The sequence below is a fragment of the Trichechus manatus genome, unplaced genomic scaffold (genome assembly GCF_000243295.1).
Source record: "Trichechus manatus latirostris isolate Lorelei unplaced genomic scaffold, TriManLat1.0 scaffold00046, whole genome shotgun sequence".
NCBI lineage: Eukaryota > Metazoa > Chordata > Mammalia > Sirenia > Trichechidae > Trichechus > Trichechus manatus.
Genome location: NW_004443982.1, coordinates 17,058,133 through 17,075,499, shown reverse-complemented (window position 1 = coordinate 17,075,499; position 17,367 = coordinate 17,058,133). Strand labels below are relative to the sequence as shown.

Genomic DNA, 17,367 nt, shown 5'->3' with positions numbered 1-17,367 from the left:
ATGAGGCTCATCTTCCTTCTCTGCAACTCCTGTCTAGTCTAATATCCAGCATATAACAGATGTAGAAAACAGCTAATTTATAATTGTGGATGAATGGATGTGGAGCTGCAGGTGACCCCTTAGTGATCTGGAGAGGCTGCCATGGGAGGGGTATATGGTACCCTCTCTCCCCACTTCTACTGATTGTAGATTCCTCCTAGAATCAATTGGCAAGTCTTTATTGAAGACCTACTATGTGCAAGGTACACTGGGAGCTCTAGGACTGAGATCTTTTTATCTTCCCTCTGTGTCCTCTCTGGCCCCTGGGTGGTCAAAAGTTAAGCACTGAACTACTAGCTGAAAGGTTGGCAGTTTTTTAATTTTTTAGAGGCGTCTCAGAAGACAGGCCTTACGATCAGCTTCGGAAAGATCACAGCCTTGAAAACCCTATGGAGCAGTTCTACTCTACACCCATGGGGTCTCCATGAGTCGGGATCAACTCAACCGCAACTAACCACAACATCTCTCCAGCTTCCTGCCACCAAAATTAGCTTCCAAGGCATTTCTTTCTGTTTGTTTTTGTGGCAAGTCTGGGACTTAAAGGTAGGAAGGTACTATCGCTGCAAATACGGCTGTCATGTCTACATCTGGGATTTTACACTGCCAATTCACATTTCTGAATGAGTTCTTTCTATGTACCCTCATGGCAGCTAGCACTGCAGTGCCTTGCATACATTATACACTCAATGAGCACTTGTCAATTGATTTTGAATAAGTATGTGACAGCATAAATATATTATGAAAAATGAGGAGGCTGGGCACCAAAAGAGTCAGGATTCCTTCTCAGAAAATACACAGCACTGGAGCTTGGCTTAAAGGTCAAATGCTCCTGCACCCTGCCCTGCACTATCTCTTTCCAGGGGAATCTGATAAGGTAGTTGAGGGTGATTTACCTTTGCTCCCTCACTGCAATAGAGAGCATTCTTAGCTTTTAGGTGGCTCCCACTGGCTAACTTGGCGTGGAGTTCTCCAGAGCACAGAATCATCCTTTTCACTATCAAAAGAAGATGCTGATTAATTTGAGGACTCTGCTGTACAATGCAGCTCTTAGAAATGGTTACAATTTCGTGGTTCGAAATTTTCGGTAAGTGCCGGCCAGAGATTTGGGGTCTGATTTAGGAACTGGGGTGATAAATGAAATTATATTCTTCAGAGGTATGCAGCCACAAAAGGCCTCTTTCTTCAGGGTGTAGTGCCCCGTTCTACTCTTATTTGATGCAGCTGTCTCTAATTCCAGCTGAGCTTTCATTTCTCAGCCTGTCTGCAATCAGATTTCATCAGGCACTGCGGAGGAAGCTAACTGAGGAGGTATAACAGATGAAATGTTCTTAACACCTGTTTGCATACATTCTAAAGGAGCAACTGGCTGAAGGAATTTAGGGGAACTAATTTACACAGGGCCATCAGCTTGTATTTAGGTTTGCTTGAAAACAACACATCACTCTAGGGCATCGGGATTTATCAGTTCTTTAAGAAACAGGCCTCCAAAAGCAACTCGATATTTACAAAGCTGCTACAAAGGAGCCTTAGATATGACAGGATAATGGTATTTTATTTTTAATCCAAATTTGAAATCCATCCCTGAAGTTCTTGGTGGCCTGTACAAAGGAGGCTTGTCTCCAGTGAATTCATTGTAAAAGCTTATACCCTGATTCTGGCTGCTGAGCAAGCAGTTGGTGAAGGTGGCATGGGGTGTGTTAGTGGGGAAGGGATCAGGGAAGATGAGTTAGCTGGATAAGCAAGGCCTTCAGGTGTGGACATCATCGCCCAAAAGCTACTAGAGTAGTTGCATGTTAACAATTCGAATTTTCCCCAGAGCCTCTACTAACCTCAAAACCACCTCACTGACTTCCTAAAGGAAGGAGCTTCCAGTCTGAACTTTTCACCCAACTGTTAGGAAGAGGGCCTGTAACAGTGGCCCTGGGTCTCCCTTCTGACTCCCTCTTTGGGCCGACTGATGGCTCTAGGCTTTCTGGACTCCACCATTAACACCACGTCTTTGGTGAATATAAGGCTCTCAGAAGGCAGAATGACATTGTAAAAGATACTGTAAATTAAACCCAACGTTTTAGATCTAGGTGGGCCCTCAGAGCCACTGAATAATACCTTCTCTTACTTTACTGATAAGGGAAATGAAGCCCAGAGAGATTAAGGGGCTGACCAATTAGTGCCAGAGTTAGACCCTGTAGCCCAAGTATCTGGAGAAAAACATAGGTTTTGGATTCTAAAGATCTAGGTTCAAAGCCTAGCTTCACCACTTGCTAGCTATATGACCTTGAGAAGGTTACTAAACTTTTCTGCAAATATTGCTTCACCTATAAAATGGGGAAAAGAATAACCCCTGCTCTGCCTCCATCAGAGGGTGGTTTGATTATTCATTCAACAAATCTTAATCAGCACCTACTTTGTGCAAGGTGTTGAGGATATAGTGGTAAATAGATATTTAATTCCAGCCACATGGAGTCACAGTCTAGTGATAATGAGATAATATGTGTGAAAGCTGGAAAGTGACAGACCAATGTTAATAATTTATTTTATTACTCCATTCCATTGACTTACATCAGAGAAAAGTGTGATGAAATTTTATTCCATAGCTTTTATTAAGAATCATTGCTCAGATGAAAATACTCAATTGAATGAAAAATCCAAGCTTAGAATTTAAACTTGCACTTCTCTTTGAAAATTATAGCAATGGTTGATATTGTACAATTATTACAAAGTAAATTTTACAAGTAAAACCTCTTCCAAATGTTTGGGCTTTTTTGATATTTACTAATATTCTATTGTCTACATTCAGTCACCAGACCACACTTCTGAAAATCCTGGCTAGCCATCTCTCACAAAGAATGGGAGCTGGGGCAAAAGTATGGCCAAATCAGCCCATATGTGAAAATATGAAAGCCTTCAGTCACCCATGTTACTAGAAGCTCAATAGTGTGGGTCTTTAATGAAAAATGGGATAACGTCCAAAGGGTGGCATTCTCACGTGGCATGAGTATCTTTCCTACTCTTTTAATTAGCCACACTAGCTTCCAGGTAGACGTACTCAGAATTGCTGATCTCCAGCAAGACCTACAACCTTTAAAAACACCCTCAAAAACAGAGAAATGCTCCCTGTCAGCTTTGCCTGTGTTATACTTTTTGACCTTCAGCCTTCCACAGTTTCCCCCCATAGCTCTTGGAAAAGGGGGAGGAGCCTTGTTGTTACTACAAAACATACCACGTGAGTTGACCAGTAGAGAGTAATAGGAAATAACATGGTTAGGGTTTGGCAATGCCCCAAAACAGGGATCACTCAGTTCTGAAGTAAGTAGCCCTACCGCCATGGACATGATAAAATAACAGCTTAATTAACTGAGGCTGAACCCATTCCCACAGGCTTCTGGATCAATCATTTTTAGTCAATTATTATTATTATTTTTTTTTTTTTTTACAAAATCAATAGGATAAGATGCCAAGACTGCTGAAAACACCCAATCCACAGGCTTTTCATCTCTCAAACAAGGCTCTGGAGCCTGGCTCTGTTTGGATAACAGAGAGTATCCTATGATTTATTGGCTATTAGGAAAACCACTTATAGCTTTTAAAGAAACCACTAAAAAATACCTTTCTTTATCATAGCAGATCAATTTGTAAGTGCAGTTCAATTTCATCTCACAAATAGGAATCTCTTCAGAGAATATTGAGCTAAGCCACCCAATTCTGTGGAGGTTATGGATTGGAGCCTGAGGTGACTAGTTTTCAGGTATTTCATTCCAGACCTAAGGGCTTACATAACTCATTATGTTTCCTCTTACCCTACACACATGCCCATCAATACACATGTGGACACACAAGACAGGGCGATTACAGGCCATCCATGCTCATGAGGAGAGGAGAGTGCTCTTTGATTATTCACACTTTGTGTAATAACTGAAAATTAATGCCTTTTTAAAAGCCTGTTTCTTTTTTATTTTCTGCTGCAAAAGACCTCTTTATTTTAGTTTTTAAATTGTACTTTAGATGAAGGGTTACAGAGCAAATTAGTTTCTCATTAAACAATTAATATACATATTGTTTTGTGACATTGGTTGCCAACCGCACGTCGTGTTAATACCCTCCCCTTCTAGACCTTGGGTTCCCCATTTCAATTCATCCAGCCTTCCTGTCCTCTCCTGCCTTCTCGTCCTTGCCCCTGGGCTGGTATGCCCATTTAGTCTCATTTTGTTTTTGTTTTATGGGCCTGTCTAATCTCAGGAGTGACTTCAGTACTGAGTTAAAAGTGTGTACGGGGGCCATGCTCTCGAGGTTTCTCCAGTCTCTATCAGACCAGTAAATCTGATCTTAAAAGCCTATTTCTTAAGGAGACTTGGTTGCACAGTGGTTAAGCACTCGCCTGCTACCTGAAACGTTGGTGGTTCGAACCCACCAGCTGTTTTGCCAGAGAAAGATGTGGCAGTTTGCTTCCGTAAGGATTTACAGCCTTGGAAACACTGTAGGGAAGTTCTACTCTGTCCTATAGGGTCGCTATGAGTTGGAATCAACTCAACGGCAATGGGGATTTTCGGTTTGTTGTTTAACTTGACTTCAGAAAATCAGGAATGGAATGGAGTCATGCTGTTTTCCTTGGGCAATAGTAGTATTTGGTTTTGCATTTTGTTATTTTAATAATTTAGTGATTTAACTAAAGTAAAAGAAGTAGAGGTAGTTGCAGATTTTGAACAGTTTTAGGCCACCAGAACTTTAATAGTGGGTCTGCACAAGGCTAAACCTCATCTGAATTCTTCAGTTTTCAGATGTGGAGAATTTTCACAACTTCTGGATATTGAAGCTCTAGAGAATCTTAGAAACAATCTTGTCATCCAGTTAGCAATGATAATTTATACCAAATACGGGTATGTGGCAATAGTGAGGAATGTTACAAATAATTTTTTATTAATAAAGTAAATTCATCTTATTTAAGAATGATCTGTGAGAGTTTTTTTTTTTCCCAAGTAAGTGGGATCAGATTCAATGTTTTTGTGAAAATAAAGTCAGTCTCGCTTGTATACATTCAAATATGCCTTCTTGGGAAGGAAAGAAAGGGATAGAATTAAAGCCAGGCCACTAAGAATTCAGATGGCTCCAGTATGGCCCATGGGGATATCTTGTGTTTATAAGTTTCATGAGTGTTGTGGAAGGCATTGAGAAACGTGGATTTTGTTCCCTTAATTTTTCAGATGTGAAATTGAGGCCAGAGATGGTACATGACCTTCCCAAGATCATAGTTTATCCTAAGTCTGTGCTGAACTAGGACTAGAATTCAGTACTTAAAGCCACTGCTCTTTTCATTCCACTGGTTTCATTATTTTTGATCCCTCCAAATAGATTGAGTTGGCCTATCTACCTTTGTCAATATCCTTTTTTAGGTATGGCCAAAAGAGCTCAGTAAAGAAAAAAAAATCAAGAAAATATGCCTTAACTCTTACATTAATCTGCAACATTAAAGGAACACAAAAATATCAGGCCTAAGGCCCACTGGCCCTCTCGTATACCTCTAGAAGCTAAAGCCTTTATCTTCAATTCTCTATGGGGATCAAAATATCATTTAACACTGAATTTTTTCCTACTCTGGCAAAGCCAGTTTCTGACTGACCACATTTTACTTGAATCAAGCACTTTCTCTTCCAACAAAATACAAATATATGAGGGAACACATCCAGGTGACCCCATCCCCCGAACAATCCTCCAGAGTTGGAAAACACAGACTCCAGCAATGAAAGGTTTCATTCTCCCAGTAGAGAATAGTCATACATTTAGTAGCTAGGAAGATATTTGGGTAAAGCCAACATAAGGATCTACTATTTCCTTGGCTTAACTTCTTACAATTGAGTGATTTGGGGTTGAGAAATCTCTGTAATTATTTTTGTAAGGGATTAAATTAACATAAGGAATTAGTCTTGCCTTTCACGAAAGCTCTGGCTCTAACCAGACTATAATGATAGCTTTGATGGAAAATCTATATATGGTTCCCAGTTTTCTTCAGCATTGTTTCCCAAAGAATGATAATGTGGTTTGGGTCTGGTTTACCAAGAAGACATTAAAATAGGGATTCTTCCCTTGGATCTGGTGCTGGTGAACCAAAATGGGACACCTCCAACTTAGGTATGGGGACTCTATGAGAACTTAATAGCCATCTATGCCATCAGTTTTTACCTGTTTATCACCAAAAAGAAGGAAAATGGTTTGCAAAGCCCTCATGACACAGACCAGAAGGAAAGAGGCTTCTGGTAGAGGCTTCAACATGGTGCAATTGTGGAGCCCTTCTACTTTCCTCTAATATTTAAGTAGCTTAGGAAAGGGGTGTGGCAGCCTCATTTTGGAGCCAAAGGGAAGTCCTTGAGGAGGTAATAAACAGGATAGCGATTAAACTGGGACCATTGTTTGCTTTCCTTCCAGTGATAAATTTTCCTGGTTAGCTCATGATATCTATGAAAAACAGCTCTTTTTCCCAAGCCAACATTTCCTGCCCCACCTTCTAGATAGGATTGAGAAAGGTAGTGGCTATAATGATTTTTCAATGGTATAAACAGTATGACCCCCTTCACAAGTAGGTGCAAATTGTTTTATTTTCCAGTTAATCACTCAAGCCTTCACATGCCTGTATGGCCAGATATATGGTATCTAGCTCTCCACCCACTTTGTCCTCAAGTACCTTGGAGACCTATTCTGTCCAAAATCAGTTGGTGGAGAGAGGGAACCAAAGTATTGGTGTAGTTCACTATTACTGTCATTCAAATTCTTCCCTCATGCTTCTATGGGCAAACACTGGTCCCACCAGCTCCTCTCATCATTTTTCCAAATTTTGGCACTTGACTCATAGTGCTGTGCCTAGGATCCAAGGTTATATCTAACCACTATTCCCAGTAGTGCAAACACTGTACCAGGATGGATGGACCCTAGAGGATTTCAGCTTTAGCAACACACTAGGTGTCTTAGTCATCTAGTGCTGCTATAACAGAAATACCACAAGTGGATGGTTTTAATGAAGAGAAGTTTATTTCTTCACAGTCAAAGTAGGCTAAAAGTCCGAACTCAGGGCATCAGCTCCAGGGGAAGGCTTTTTCTCTCTGTGGGCCTTCTCATCAGTGTTCCCTCTGACTAGGAGCTTCTTGGCGCAGGGACCCCGGTCCAAAGGATGCATTCTGCTCCTGGCACTGCTTTCTTGATGGTATGAGGTCCCCAACTCTCTGCTTGCTTCCCTTTCCTTTTATCTTTTGAAAGATAAAAGGTGGTGCAGGCCACACCCCAGGGTAACTCCCTTTACATTGGATCAGGGATGTGACCTGGGTAAAGGTGGTGTTACAATCCACCTTAATCCTCTTTAACGTAAAATTACAATCACAAAATGGAGGCCAACCACACAATTCTGGGAATCATGGCCCAGCCAAATTGATACACACATTTTTTGGGGGACATAATTCAAACCATGACACTAGGCAACAACCAATCCTCCTCCATGACTCTTAGGACTTGTTTTCAGCTTGGGCCACAGGCATAGGGCCTCTTCTGTTCTGGGTGCCCTTGGTGTCTTTTCTCATCATCAGACTTGGTCAGGACATCAAAAGCAGATCATAATGAATCTCTGTAAATTCATTCCCGGAAATCTGCTGAGTTTCTTACACAAATTGCTTTACTTCTGCCCCAGAGATCTACTATTACTCATTTATTTGTTTATTTAAGAAATATGTAGTGAATGCCTACTGTATCCCAGGTACTATAATAAGCACTGTGTATATATTAGTGAACCAAACAGGCAGGCTCTCTGACTACATGGATCACATAATCACATAATCACAATGAAAACATAAAAAGTAAGCAATAACCAGACACAAAAGTATATACTTTAAAATTGTGATAATTGAATTTCTTAAAGTAAATGAACAGAACAAAATGAAGACCTACTTAGGCAGTATGGTCAGGGACGGTATCTGACAGGAGGTGTATTTAAGTCCCCACCCTTAGGATGAGAAGCCAGAATTGAGAACTCAGGGGAGCGTGTTCTGCACAATGGGAATGGTATACAAAAGAGTCCTGCAATGTGAAAACATTTGGAATGCAGGCAGTCCTTCCTTTGCACGGCGCTTATATGTAGAAATTTCAATGACCACAGTTAGTTAAATAACATCAGTCCTCCAAGAACATAGTTCAAATTTCAGTTTGCTCCTGTCTCTTTAGTCTAAAAAAATCACTACATAAATAACAGATACGCATGATCAGTGACCAATCACATCCCTTCTTTCAAAGTCTGTCAGTGATTGGTCACACTGTGCATCTGTTATTCAGTTCACACACAGTCAGCAAAGTCTGCAGCTGTGCTGCCTCTTTGTCTCCCAGTGAGGAACCCATGAGACATTGTAAAAAAACTGATAACTGAAAGGTAGAATTGGCCAACAAAGATGAAAATGCAGCAAAGAAAGGAAAAGTGATAACACTAGAAGTTAAATTCTAATTGAACATAAGTGGAGTTATAGAAGGAACAGCTGACACTGCTATTACTATTGACACTACTGCTGTTTAGAAGACTCTAGACATGCAGCCAGAGGAACTTAGTGAAGGCAAACATTGACATAAACGAGGAAAGTGGTTGTGACAAAAAGGATGAAGATGTCCCAGAGGAAGTGACGCCAGCAAAAAAATTCACTTTAAAGGAACTCTCAGAGATATCTGACAACATTGAAAGCACAAAGGATAAAGTGTTAGAAGCTGATGCAAACTTAGAAAGGAATATGACAACTTACCAGGACAGAAAAAAGATGTTTGCTCTGTACTGTAAGTTATATGAAAAGAAGGCAGGCACTGTTCAAACTGCTCTTGATAGTTTTTACAAAGAAATAAGACACTTTAATTCTTAATGTTTTACATTACAGTGTAATGAATATGTATTAATTTTACTATTTTTTTCATTTCTCCATATATTTATAACCAACAGTAAGAAGAGTTTTTAACGTTTTCAAAAAATTTTAAGTCACAGAACTATTTTTTTTCATTGATTATTAATGTTGCTTTGCACGGTGTCTTAGGCTGGGCTCTCTAGAGAAGCAAAACCAGTAAAGCATATAAATATATACAGAGAGAGATCTATATCAAGGAAATGGCTCACATGGTTGCAGAAGCTGGAATGTCCCAAGTCCGTGGGTCAGGATAGAGGCTTCTCCTGATTAACATAGCCACAGGGGCTGGCAAACCCAAGAACGGCAGGTCAAAGAGCAGGGCCCTTGCTCACAGGCTGTGAAGATGGACGAATTCCAAGATCAGCAGGCAAGACTACGGGTAAGCTGCTAGCTCAAGTCCCAAGAACCGAAGGCCAGATGAACAGGATCCAGCTGCAGGTTCCAGAGTGAGCAAAAGCCCATGAGCCTTACCAGAATGTCTACTTATATTTGATGCAGGCCACATGCCCAAGGAAACTCCCTTTCAACTGATTAGCTATCCTGTGGCTATCCCATCATGGAAGTGATCACATTATATCAAAACTCATCATGGAAGTGATCACAACATCATATGACTGCCAAACCACTGAGAATCATGGCCCAGCCAAGCTGACACACAAACTTAACCATCACACATGGTTTCAGATTGAATGGTAAAGCAAAGCAAGAACTGCCTGTACTAAAATATATATAATAATTATGCTATGTCTTAGCCTGAGTTCCCTAGAAAATGGAGCCTGAGGCAATGCTTATCTGCTACAGGTCATCTGAGGTACAAACCCAGGGCGACAAGATGAGGAAAAAGTTGTCCACTGCTGCTACAGGGAGTCTGCAGTCAGAAAGAGAGATTCTTCTAATCACTTGTGGCCAAAGAGAAAGAATTTGAAATAAGGTTTCTGCTGTGAAATAAATTTAAAAATCAAGGGTCTGGACAAAAAGATTCATGCAGGATATTTGTGTTTTTCTACATTTACACTCAAACCTTCTGTCTGTGGGAACTAGAAAGAGCAGCATCTCACAATGTGATCCCGAAAGCAGAATATTAACCCGAATCCTAAACCTAACCCTAATCTCACTCCCCAATTTAGGGACTTCTTGAGTGGTGTGAGAACAAATTTGAGGACGCCTCAGAGACGTTTTTGCCTCCCCTAATCTGTCTTCTATTGGGTTAATAAGAGCTTAAAGTTAAAAATTTTTGAGTAGGCAAAAGGCGTTATTGGCCCTCCTCTTTCACCATTATTTTCCTGTTTTCTTTCATGGAAAAACCAAAAAAGCAAAACCATTGCTGTTGAGTCAATTCCAACTCATAGCGACTCTATAGGACAGATTAGAACTGCCCCATAGGGTTTCCAAGGAGTGGCTGGTGGATTCGAACTGCCGACCTGTTGGTTAGCAGCCTAACGCTTAACCACTGTGCCACCGGGGGGGGGGGGGGAGAAAAACTTAGTTCCTTGAAATTTTTTTTCCTTTTCTATTTCTGAGATTCAGCCATAGCAACCCAACTCTAAGCTCTATAAAATTCTCTGAAGTGAAATGAAATCTGTAGTCCTGTGAGTATTTAGAAGGGAGAGGATACAACAAAATCCTGAAGGGGCTGAGAGTGAGGGAGGGTATTGGATCCCATAGGTAGTGCCTTTGGAGACTCAGCTTTTGTGGGCCCCAAAATAGCCACGAATCCGAGCTTGAGCTCTAGGCAAAAAATATAGCCTCAAAATTAGCTCAGGAGTTGTCTTTCCTGCTGTTGATGGATGTGAGTTCAACTGCTATAGTGATGTCTCCTAAATTCCTTGAAAACTAGGAAGTGGGGTTTTCCAGCAAAGTGTTTTTCTCTTTTGAAAATAATATTGGAGGAAGTCTTAAGCCATGGCATTTTAATGCATTACTGTAAGACATCGAGTCAAGAGATTTTATTTTCTGTCAATTGGATCTTATTCCAGAAGGAAAAATATTTTCAAAGCTACCATAAATGTGATTTGGGAGGGTTAAACTGTCATACCTCCCATTTTAAACTAGATTTTAACCCTATTTCATAGCTCCTCAAAAGAAAGCTCCACTTGACCTAGAAAATACATGAATACCAGTGAGTTAAAGGGTTTACACTCAACAGTATCTGTACTTGTATATTCCAAGTGTTGCTTAATGTTATCACTAATTGATATTATCAGACACAAACACATATATAGGGAAATATAAATTTTCTTCCTAAATGCCATACTTCTAAAGTTAGCAAATAGCTGACTGCTACAATCAAGATCCTAGCTACAGTTTTGTAAGCTTTTCACTACGGTTCTGGTAGAAAGAAGAAAATGAAGGACTGCTCTAGAAAATTTTTTAGCCAGTAAAACATTTTTGTAGATTTAAAATTATTTTAAAAATATGATGTTTCTTCTTATTCTAAACTTTTTAAAATTGTGCTTTGAATTAAAGTTTACAGTTCAAGTTAGTTTCTCATACAAAAATTTATACACATACTGCTACGTGAGCTTAGTTGCTCTCCCTATACTGTGACAGCACACTCCTTTCCACCCCGATTTCCTGTGTCCATTCAACCAGCTCCTGTCCCTTTCCGCCTTCTCATCTTACCTCCAGATGGGAGCTGCCGATTTAGACTCATGTATCTACTTGAGCTAAGAAGCACACTCTTCACGAGTATCATTTTATGTCTTATAGTTGAGTCTAATCTTTGTCTGAAGAGTTGGCTTTGGGAATGGTTTTAGTTTTAGGCTAACAGAGAGTCTGGGGGCCACATCTTCCAGGGTCCCTCCAGTCTCAATCAGACCATTAAGTCTGGCCTTTTTACTAGAATTTGAGTTCTGCACCCTACTTGTCTCCTGTGCCATCAGGGACTCTCTGTTGTGTTCCCTGTCAGGGCAGTCATTGGTGGTAGATGGGCACCATCTAGTTCTTATGATCTCAGGCTGATGGAGTCTCCGGTTTATGTGGCACTTTTGCCTCTTGGACTAATACTTTCCTTGAGTCTTTAGTGTTCTTCATTCTCCTTTGCTCCAGGTGGGTTGGAACCAGTTGATACATTTTAGATGGCTGCTCGCTAGCTTTTAAGACCCCAAATGCCACTCACCAAAGTGGGATACAGAACCTTTTCTTAATAAACTTTGCTATGCCAATTGACCTAGATGTCCCCTGAAACCATGGTCCCCAGACCCCTGCCCCTACTACTCTGTCCCTCAAAGTGTTTGGTTATATTCAGAAAACATTCTAGCTTTTGGTTTAGTTCAGTTGTGCTAACTTTCCCTATAGTGTGTGTTGTCCTTCCCTTCACGTAAGATAATTATTGTCTACTATCTAGTTAGTGAATACCCCTCTCCCTCCACCCCCACCTTCATAAGCATCAAAGAATGTTTTCTTCTGTGTTTGAACCATTTCTTCAGTTCCTACAATAGTGGTCTTATATAATATTTGTCCTTATGTGACTGACTAATTTCACTCGGCATAATGTCTTCCAGATTCATCCATGTTATGAGATGTTTCACAGATTCATCATTATACTTTATCATTGTATAGTATTCCATTGTGTAAATATACCATAATTTGTTTATCCATTCATCTGTTGGTGGGCACCTAGGTTGTTTCCATCTCTTTGCTATTGTGAACTGTGCTGCAATGAACATGGTTATGCATATATCTATTCATGTGACCGCTTACTTCTCTAGGATATATTCCTAAGACTGGGATTGCTGAATCCTATGGTACTTCTATTTCTAGCTTTTTAAGGAAGCACCAAATCGATTTCCAAAGTGGCTGTACCATTTTACATTCCCATCAACAGTCTAGAAGCGTTACAGTCTCTCCACAACCTCTCCAACATTTATTATTTTGTGTTTTTTGAATTATTGCTAGCCTTGTTGGGGTGACATGGTATTTTACTGTAGTTTTGATTTGCATTTCTCTAATGGCTAATGATCGTGAGCATTTCCTCATGTACCTGGTAGCCACCTGAATGTCTTCTTTGGTGAAGTGCCTGTTCATATCCTTTGCCCATTTTTTAATTGGGTTGTCTTTTTGTTGTTGAGGTTTTGCAGTATCTTGTAGATTTCGGAGATTAAATGCTGATCAGATTTGTCCTAGCCAGAAAATTTTTTCCCAGTCTTTAGGTTGTCTTTTTACTCTTTTGGTGAAGTCTTTTGATGAGCATAACTGTTTGATTTTTAGGAGCTCCCAGTTATCTAGTTTCTCTTCTGGTGTTTGTGCATTGCTACTTATGGTTCCTATTCTGTTTATGCCATGTATTAGAACTCCTAGTGTTGTCCCTATTTTTTCTTCCATGATCTTTATCATTTTCGATTTTATATTTAGGTCTTTGATCCATTTTGAGTTAGTTTTTGTGCATAGTGTGAGGTTTGGGTCTTGTTTCAATTTTTTGCAGATGGATATACAGTTATGCCAGCACCATTTGTTAAAGACACTGTCTTTTCCCCAGTTAATGGACTTTGGGCCTTTGTAAAATATCAGCTGCTCATAGGTGGATGAATTTACATCTGGAATCTCAATTCTATTCCATTGCTCTATGTATCTGCTGTTGTACAAGTACTAGGCTGTTTTGACTAGCACGATGGTAAAATAGGTTCTAAAATAAGGTAGTGTGAGGTCTCCCATTTTGTTCTTCTTCTCCAGCAATGCTTTACTTATCCAGGGCCTCTTCTCTTTCCATATGAAGTTGGTGTTTTGTTTCTCCATCTCATTAAAAAATGCCATTGTAATTTGGAACGGGATTGCATTGTAATTTGGATCGGGATTGCATTGTATCTGTAGATCGCTTTGGGTAGAATTGACATTTTCACAATGTTGAGTCTTCCTATTCATTAGCAAGGTATGTTTTTCCACTTATGCAGGTCTCTTGGTTTCTTGCAGTAGTGTCTTGTAGATTTCTTTGTATAGGTCTTTTACGTCTCTGGTTAGATTTATTCCTAAGTATTTTATCTTCTTGGGGGCTATTGTAAATGGTATTGATTTGGTGATTTCCTCTTCAAAGTTCTCTTCACTGGTGTAGAGGAATCTAACTGATTTTTGTATGTTTATCTTGTATCCTGACACTTTGCTAAAATCTTCTATTAGTTCCAGTAGTTTTCTTGTGGATTCTTTGGGGATTTCTGTATATAACATCATATTATCTGGAGAAAGAGATACTTTTACTTCTTCTTTACCAGTTTGGATGCCCTTTACTTCTTTTTCTAATGCAATTGCTCTGGCTAGGACCTCCAGCACAATGTTGAATAAGAGTGGTGATAAACAGCATCCTTATCTTGTTCCCGTTCTCAAGGGGAATGCTTTCAGACTCTCTCCATTTAGGATGATGTAGGCTGTTAGCTTTGTATAAATGCCCTTAATTATTTTGAGGAATTTGCCCTGTATTCCTATTTTGCTGAGAGTTTTTATCATGAATGGGTGTTGGACTTTTTCAAATGCATTTTCTGCATCAATTGATAAGATCATGTTGTTCTTGTCTTTTGTTTTATTTATGTGATGGATTACATTGATTTTTTTTCTAACGTTGAACCATCCCTGCATACCTCGTATGAATCCTACTTGGTCATGGTGAATTATTTTTTTGATATGTTTTTGAATTCTATTGGGTAGAATTTTGTTGAGGATTTTTACATCTATGTTCATGAGGGCTATTGGTCTGTAATTTTCTTTTTTTGTGGTGTCTTTACCTGGTTTTGGTATCAGGGTTATGCTGGCTTCATGGAATGAGTTTGGGAGTATTCCTTCCTTTTCTATGCTCTGAAATACCTTTAGTAGTGGTGGTGTTAACTCTTCTCTGAAAGTTTGGTATAATTCTCCAGTGAAACCATCAAGGCCTGGGCTTTTTTTTTTAATTGGGAGTTCTTTAACTACCTTTTCAATCTCTTCTTTTGTTATAGGTTTATTTAGTTGTTCCACCTCTGTTTGTGTTAGTTTAGGTAGGTAGTGTGTTTCTATAAATTTGTCAATTTCCCTTAGGGTTTCAAATTTGTTAGAGTCCAATTTTCTATAGTATTCTGTTATGATACTTTTAATTTCTGTTGGATCTGTTGTGATATTGCCCATCTCATTTTTTAATTCGGGTTATTTGCTTCCTCTCCTGTTTTTCTTTTGTCAGTTTGGCCAACGGTTTATCAATTTTTTTGATCTTTTCAAAGAACCAGCTTTCAGTCTTCTTAACTCTTTCAATTGTTTTTCTATTCTCTTTTTCATTTAATTCTGCTATCATTTTTATTATTTACTTTCTTCTGGTGCCCGAGGGCATCTTTAGCTGCTCCCTTTCTGATTATTCAAGTTGTAGGGTTAATGTTTTGATTTTGGCCCTTTATTCTTTTTGGATGTGTCCAGTTATGCTATAAATTGACCTCTGAGGGCTGCTTTTGCTGTGTCCCAAAGGTTTTGGTAGGATGTGTTTTCATTCTCATTTGAGTCTATGAATTTCTTTATTCCATCCTTAATTTCTTCTATAACTTGATAGCTTTCGAGCAAGGTGTTGTTCAGTTTCCATGTGTTTGATTTTTTCCTTGCTTTTTCTGTTATTGATTTCTACTTTTATGACCTTATGATCAGAAAAGATGCTTTAAAATATTTCAATGATTTCAATTCTGTTAAGGGTTTCTTTATGGCCTTATATATGCTCTATTCTGGAGAATGTTCCATGTGCACTGGAAAAGAAAGTATACTTGGTTGCTCTTGGGTAGAGTGTTCTTTATATGTGTATGAGATCAAGTTGGTTGGTTGTGGCATCTAGATCTTCCGTGTCTTTATTGAGCTTCTTTCTGGATGTTCTGTCCCTCACCGAAAGTGGTGTGTTGAATTCTCCTCCTATTATTGTAGAGCTGTCTATCTCTCTTTTCAATGCTGTGAGAACTTGTTCTGTTTATTTTGGAGCCCTGTTGTTGGTTGCATAAATATTTATTATGGTTATGTTCTCCTGGTGTAGTGACCCTTTAATCATTATACAGTGTCCTTCCTTATCCTTTGTGGTGGCTTTTAAAGTCTATTTTGTCAGAGATTAATATTGCCACTCCTGCTCTTTTTCGGTAGTTGTTTGCTTAATGTATTTTTTTCCATCCTTTAAGTTTTAGTTTGTTTGTGTCTTTAAGTGTAAGGTGTGTCTCTTGTAGGCAGCATATAGATGGATTTTTTTTTTATCCATTCTGCCACTCTCTGTCTCTTTATTGGTGCATTTGGTCCATTTACTTTCAGAGTAATTATTGATAGTTATGAGTTTAGTGCTGTCATTTTGATGTCTTTTTTGTGTGTTCTTGACAGTTTCTTTGTTCTACTTAATTTTCTATGCTGAGTCATTTTTCTTTATGTATTTTCTTTTCATATTTTCCATTGTTGTTGATTTTGTATTTGCTAACTCTATATGTTTTTCTATTTTGATGTGTAGGATTGTTAGTTTCCTTTATGGTTGCCTTAATATTTACCCCTATTTTTCTAAGTTTAAACCAGTCTTATTTTTTTATATCATCTTGTCTTCCTCTCCATATGAAAGATCTATGACTACATTATTTAGTCCCTCTTTTTTGCTTTAATGATGTCATCTTTTTCATATTGACGTCTCTGTTTCCCTATTTTCAGTGTTTTAGCATTGATTTGTTTTTGTATCTTCCCTATCTGGGTTGATATCTGGTTGCTCTGTCCTGTGTTCTAGTCTTGGGTTGTTATCTGATGTTATTGATTTTCTATCTGGAGGACTCCCTTTAGTATTTCTTGTAATTTTGGTTTGGATTTTGCAAATTCGCTAAACTTCTGTTTATCTGGAAATGCTCTGATTTTGCCATCATATTTGAGAGAGTTCTGCTGGATATATAATTCTTAGCAGACAATTTTTTTCCTTCAAGGCTTTATATATGTCATCCCACTGCCTTCTTGCCTGTATGGTTTCTGCTAAGTAGTCTGTGCTTAGTCTTATTGACTCTCCTTTGTAGATGATTTTTCATTTATCCCTCGCCACTCTTAAAATTCTCTCTTTATCTTTGGTTGTGGCAAGTTTGATTATAACATGTCTTGGTGACTTTCTTTTGGGATCTACCTTGTGTGTGTTTCAATGAGCATTTTGGATAGATATCTTCCAATCATTCACAATATCAGGGAAGTTTTCTGTGAACAAATCAACAATTCTCTCTGTATTTTCTGTTATCCCCCTTCCTCCCCCCACCCCCCGCCCTGTTCTGGTACTGCAGTCACTCGTAGGTTATTTCTGTTGATAGAGTACCACATAATTCTTAGGGTTTCTTCATTTTTAAAAAATTCTTTTATCTGATTTTTCCTCAAATAAGGTGGTGTCAAGTGCTTTATCTTCAATCTCACTAATTCTGACTTCCATTGCCTCAATTCTGCTCCTATGATTTTCTATTGAGCTGTCTAATTCTGGCATTTTATT

General features: G+C 38.9%; 1 protein-coding gene across 1 annotated transcript in view; it reads left to right on the top strand.

The window, feature by feature from the left end:
* Positions 1-835: 835 nt before the first annotated feature.
* Positions 836-17,367, top strand: part of OTC (ornithine transcarbamylase) — a 99,470-nt gene continuing 82,938 nt past the window's right edge. Inside the window, exon 1 of the mRNA XM_004376937.1 lies at positions 836-1,123. Within this exon, the coding sequence (XP_004376994.1) occupies positions 1,047-1,123 (77 nt within the window). The 5' untranslated portion in view covers positions 836-1,046. The remainder of the gene's footprint in view (positions 1,124-17,367) is intronic.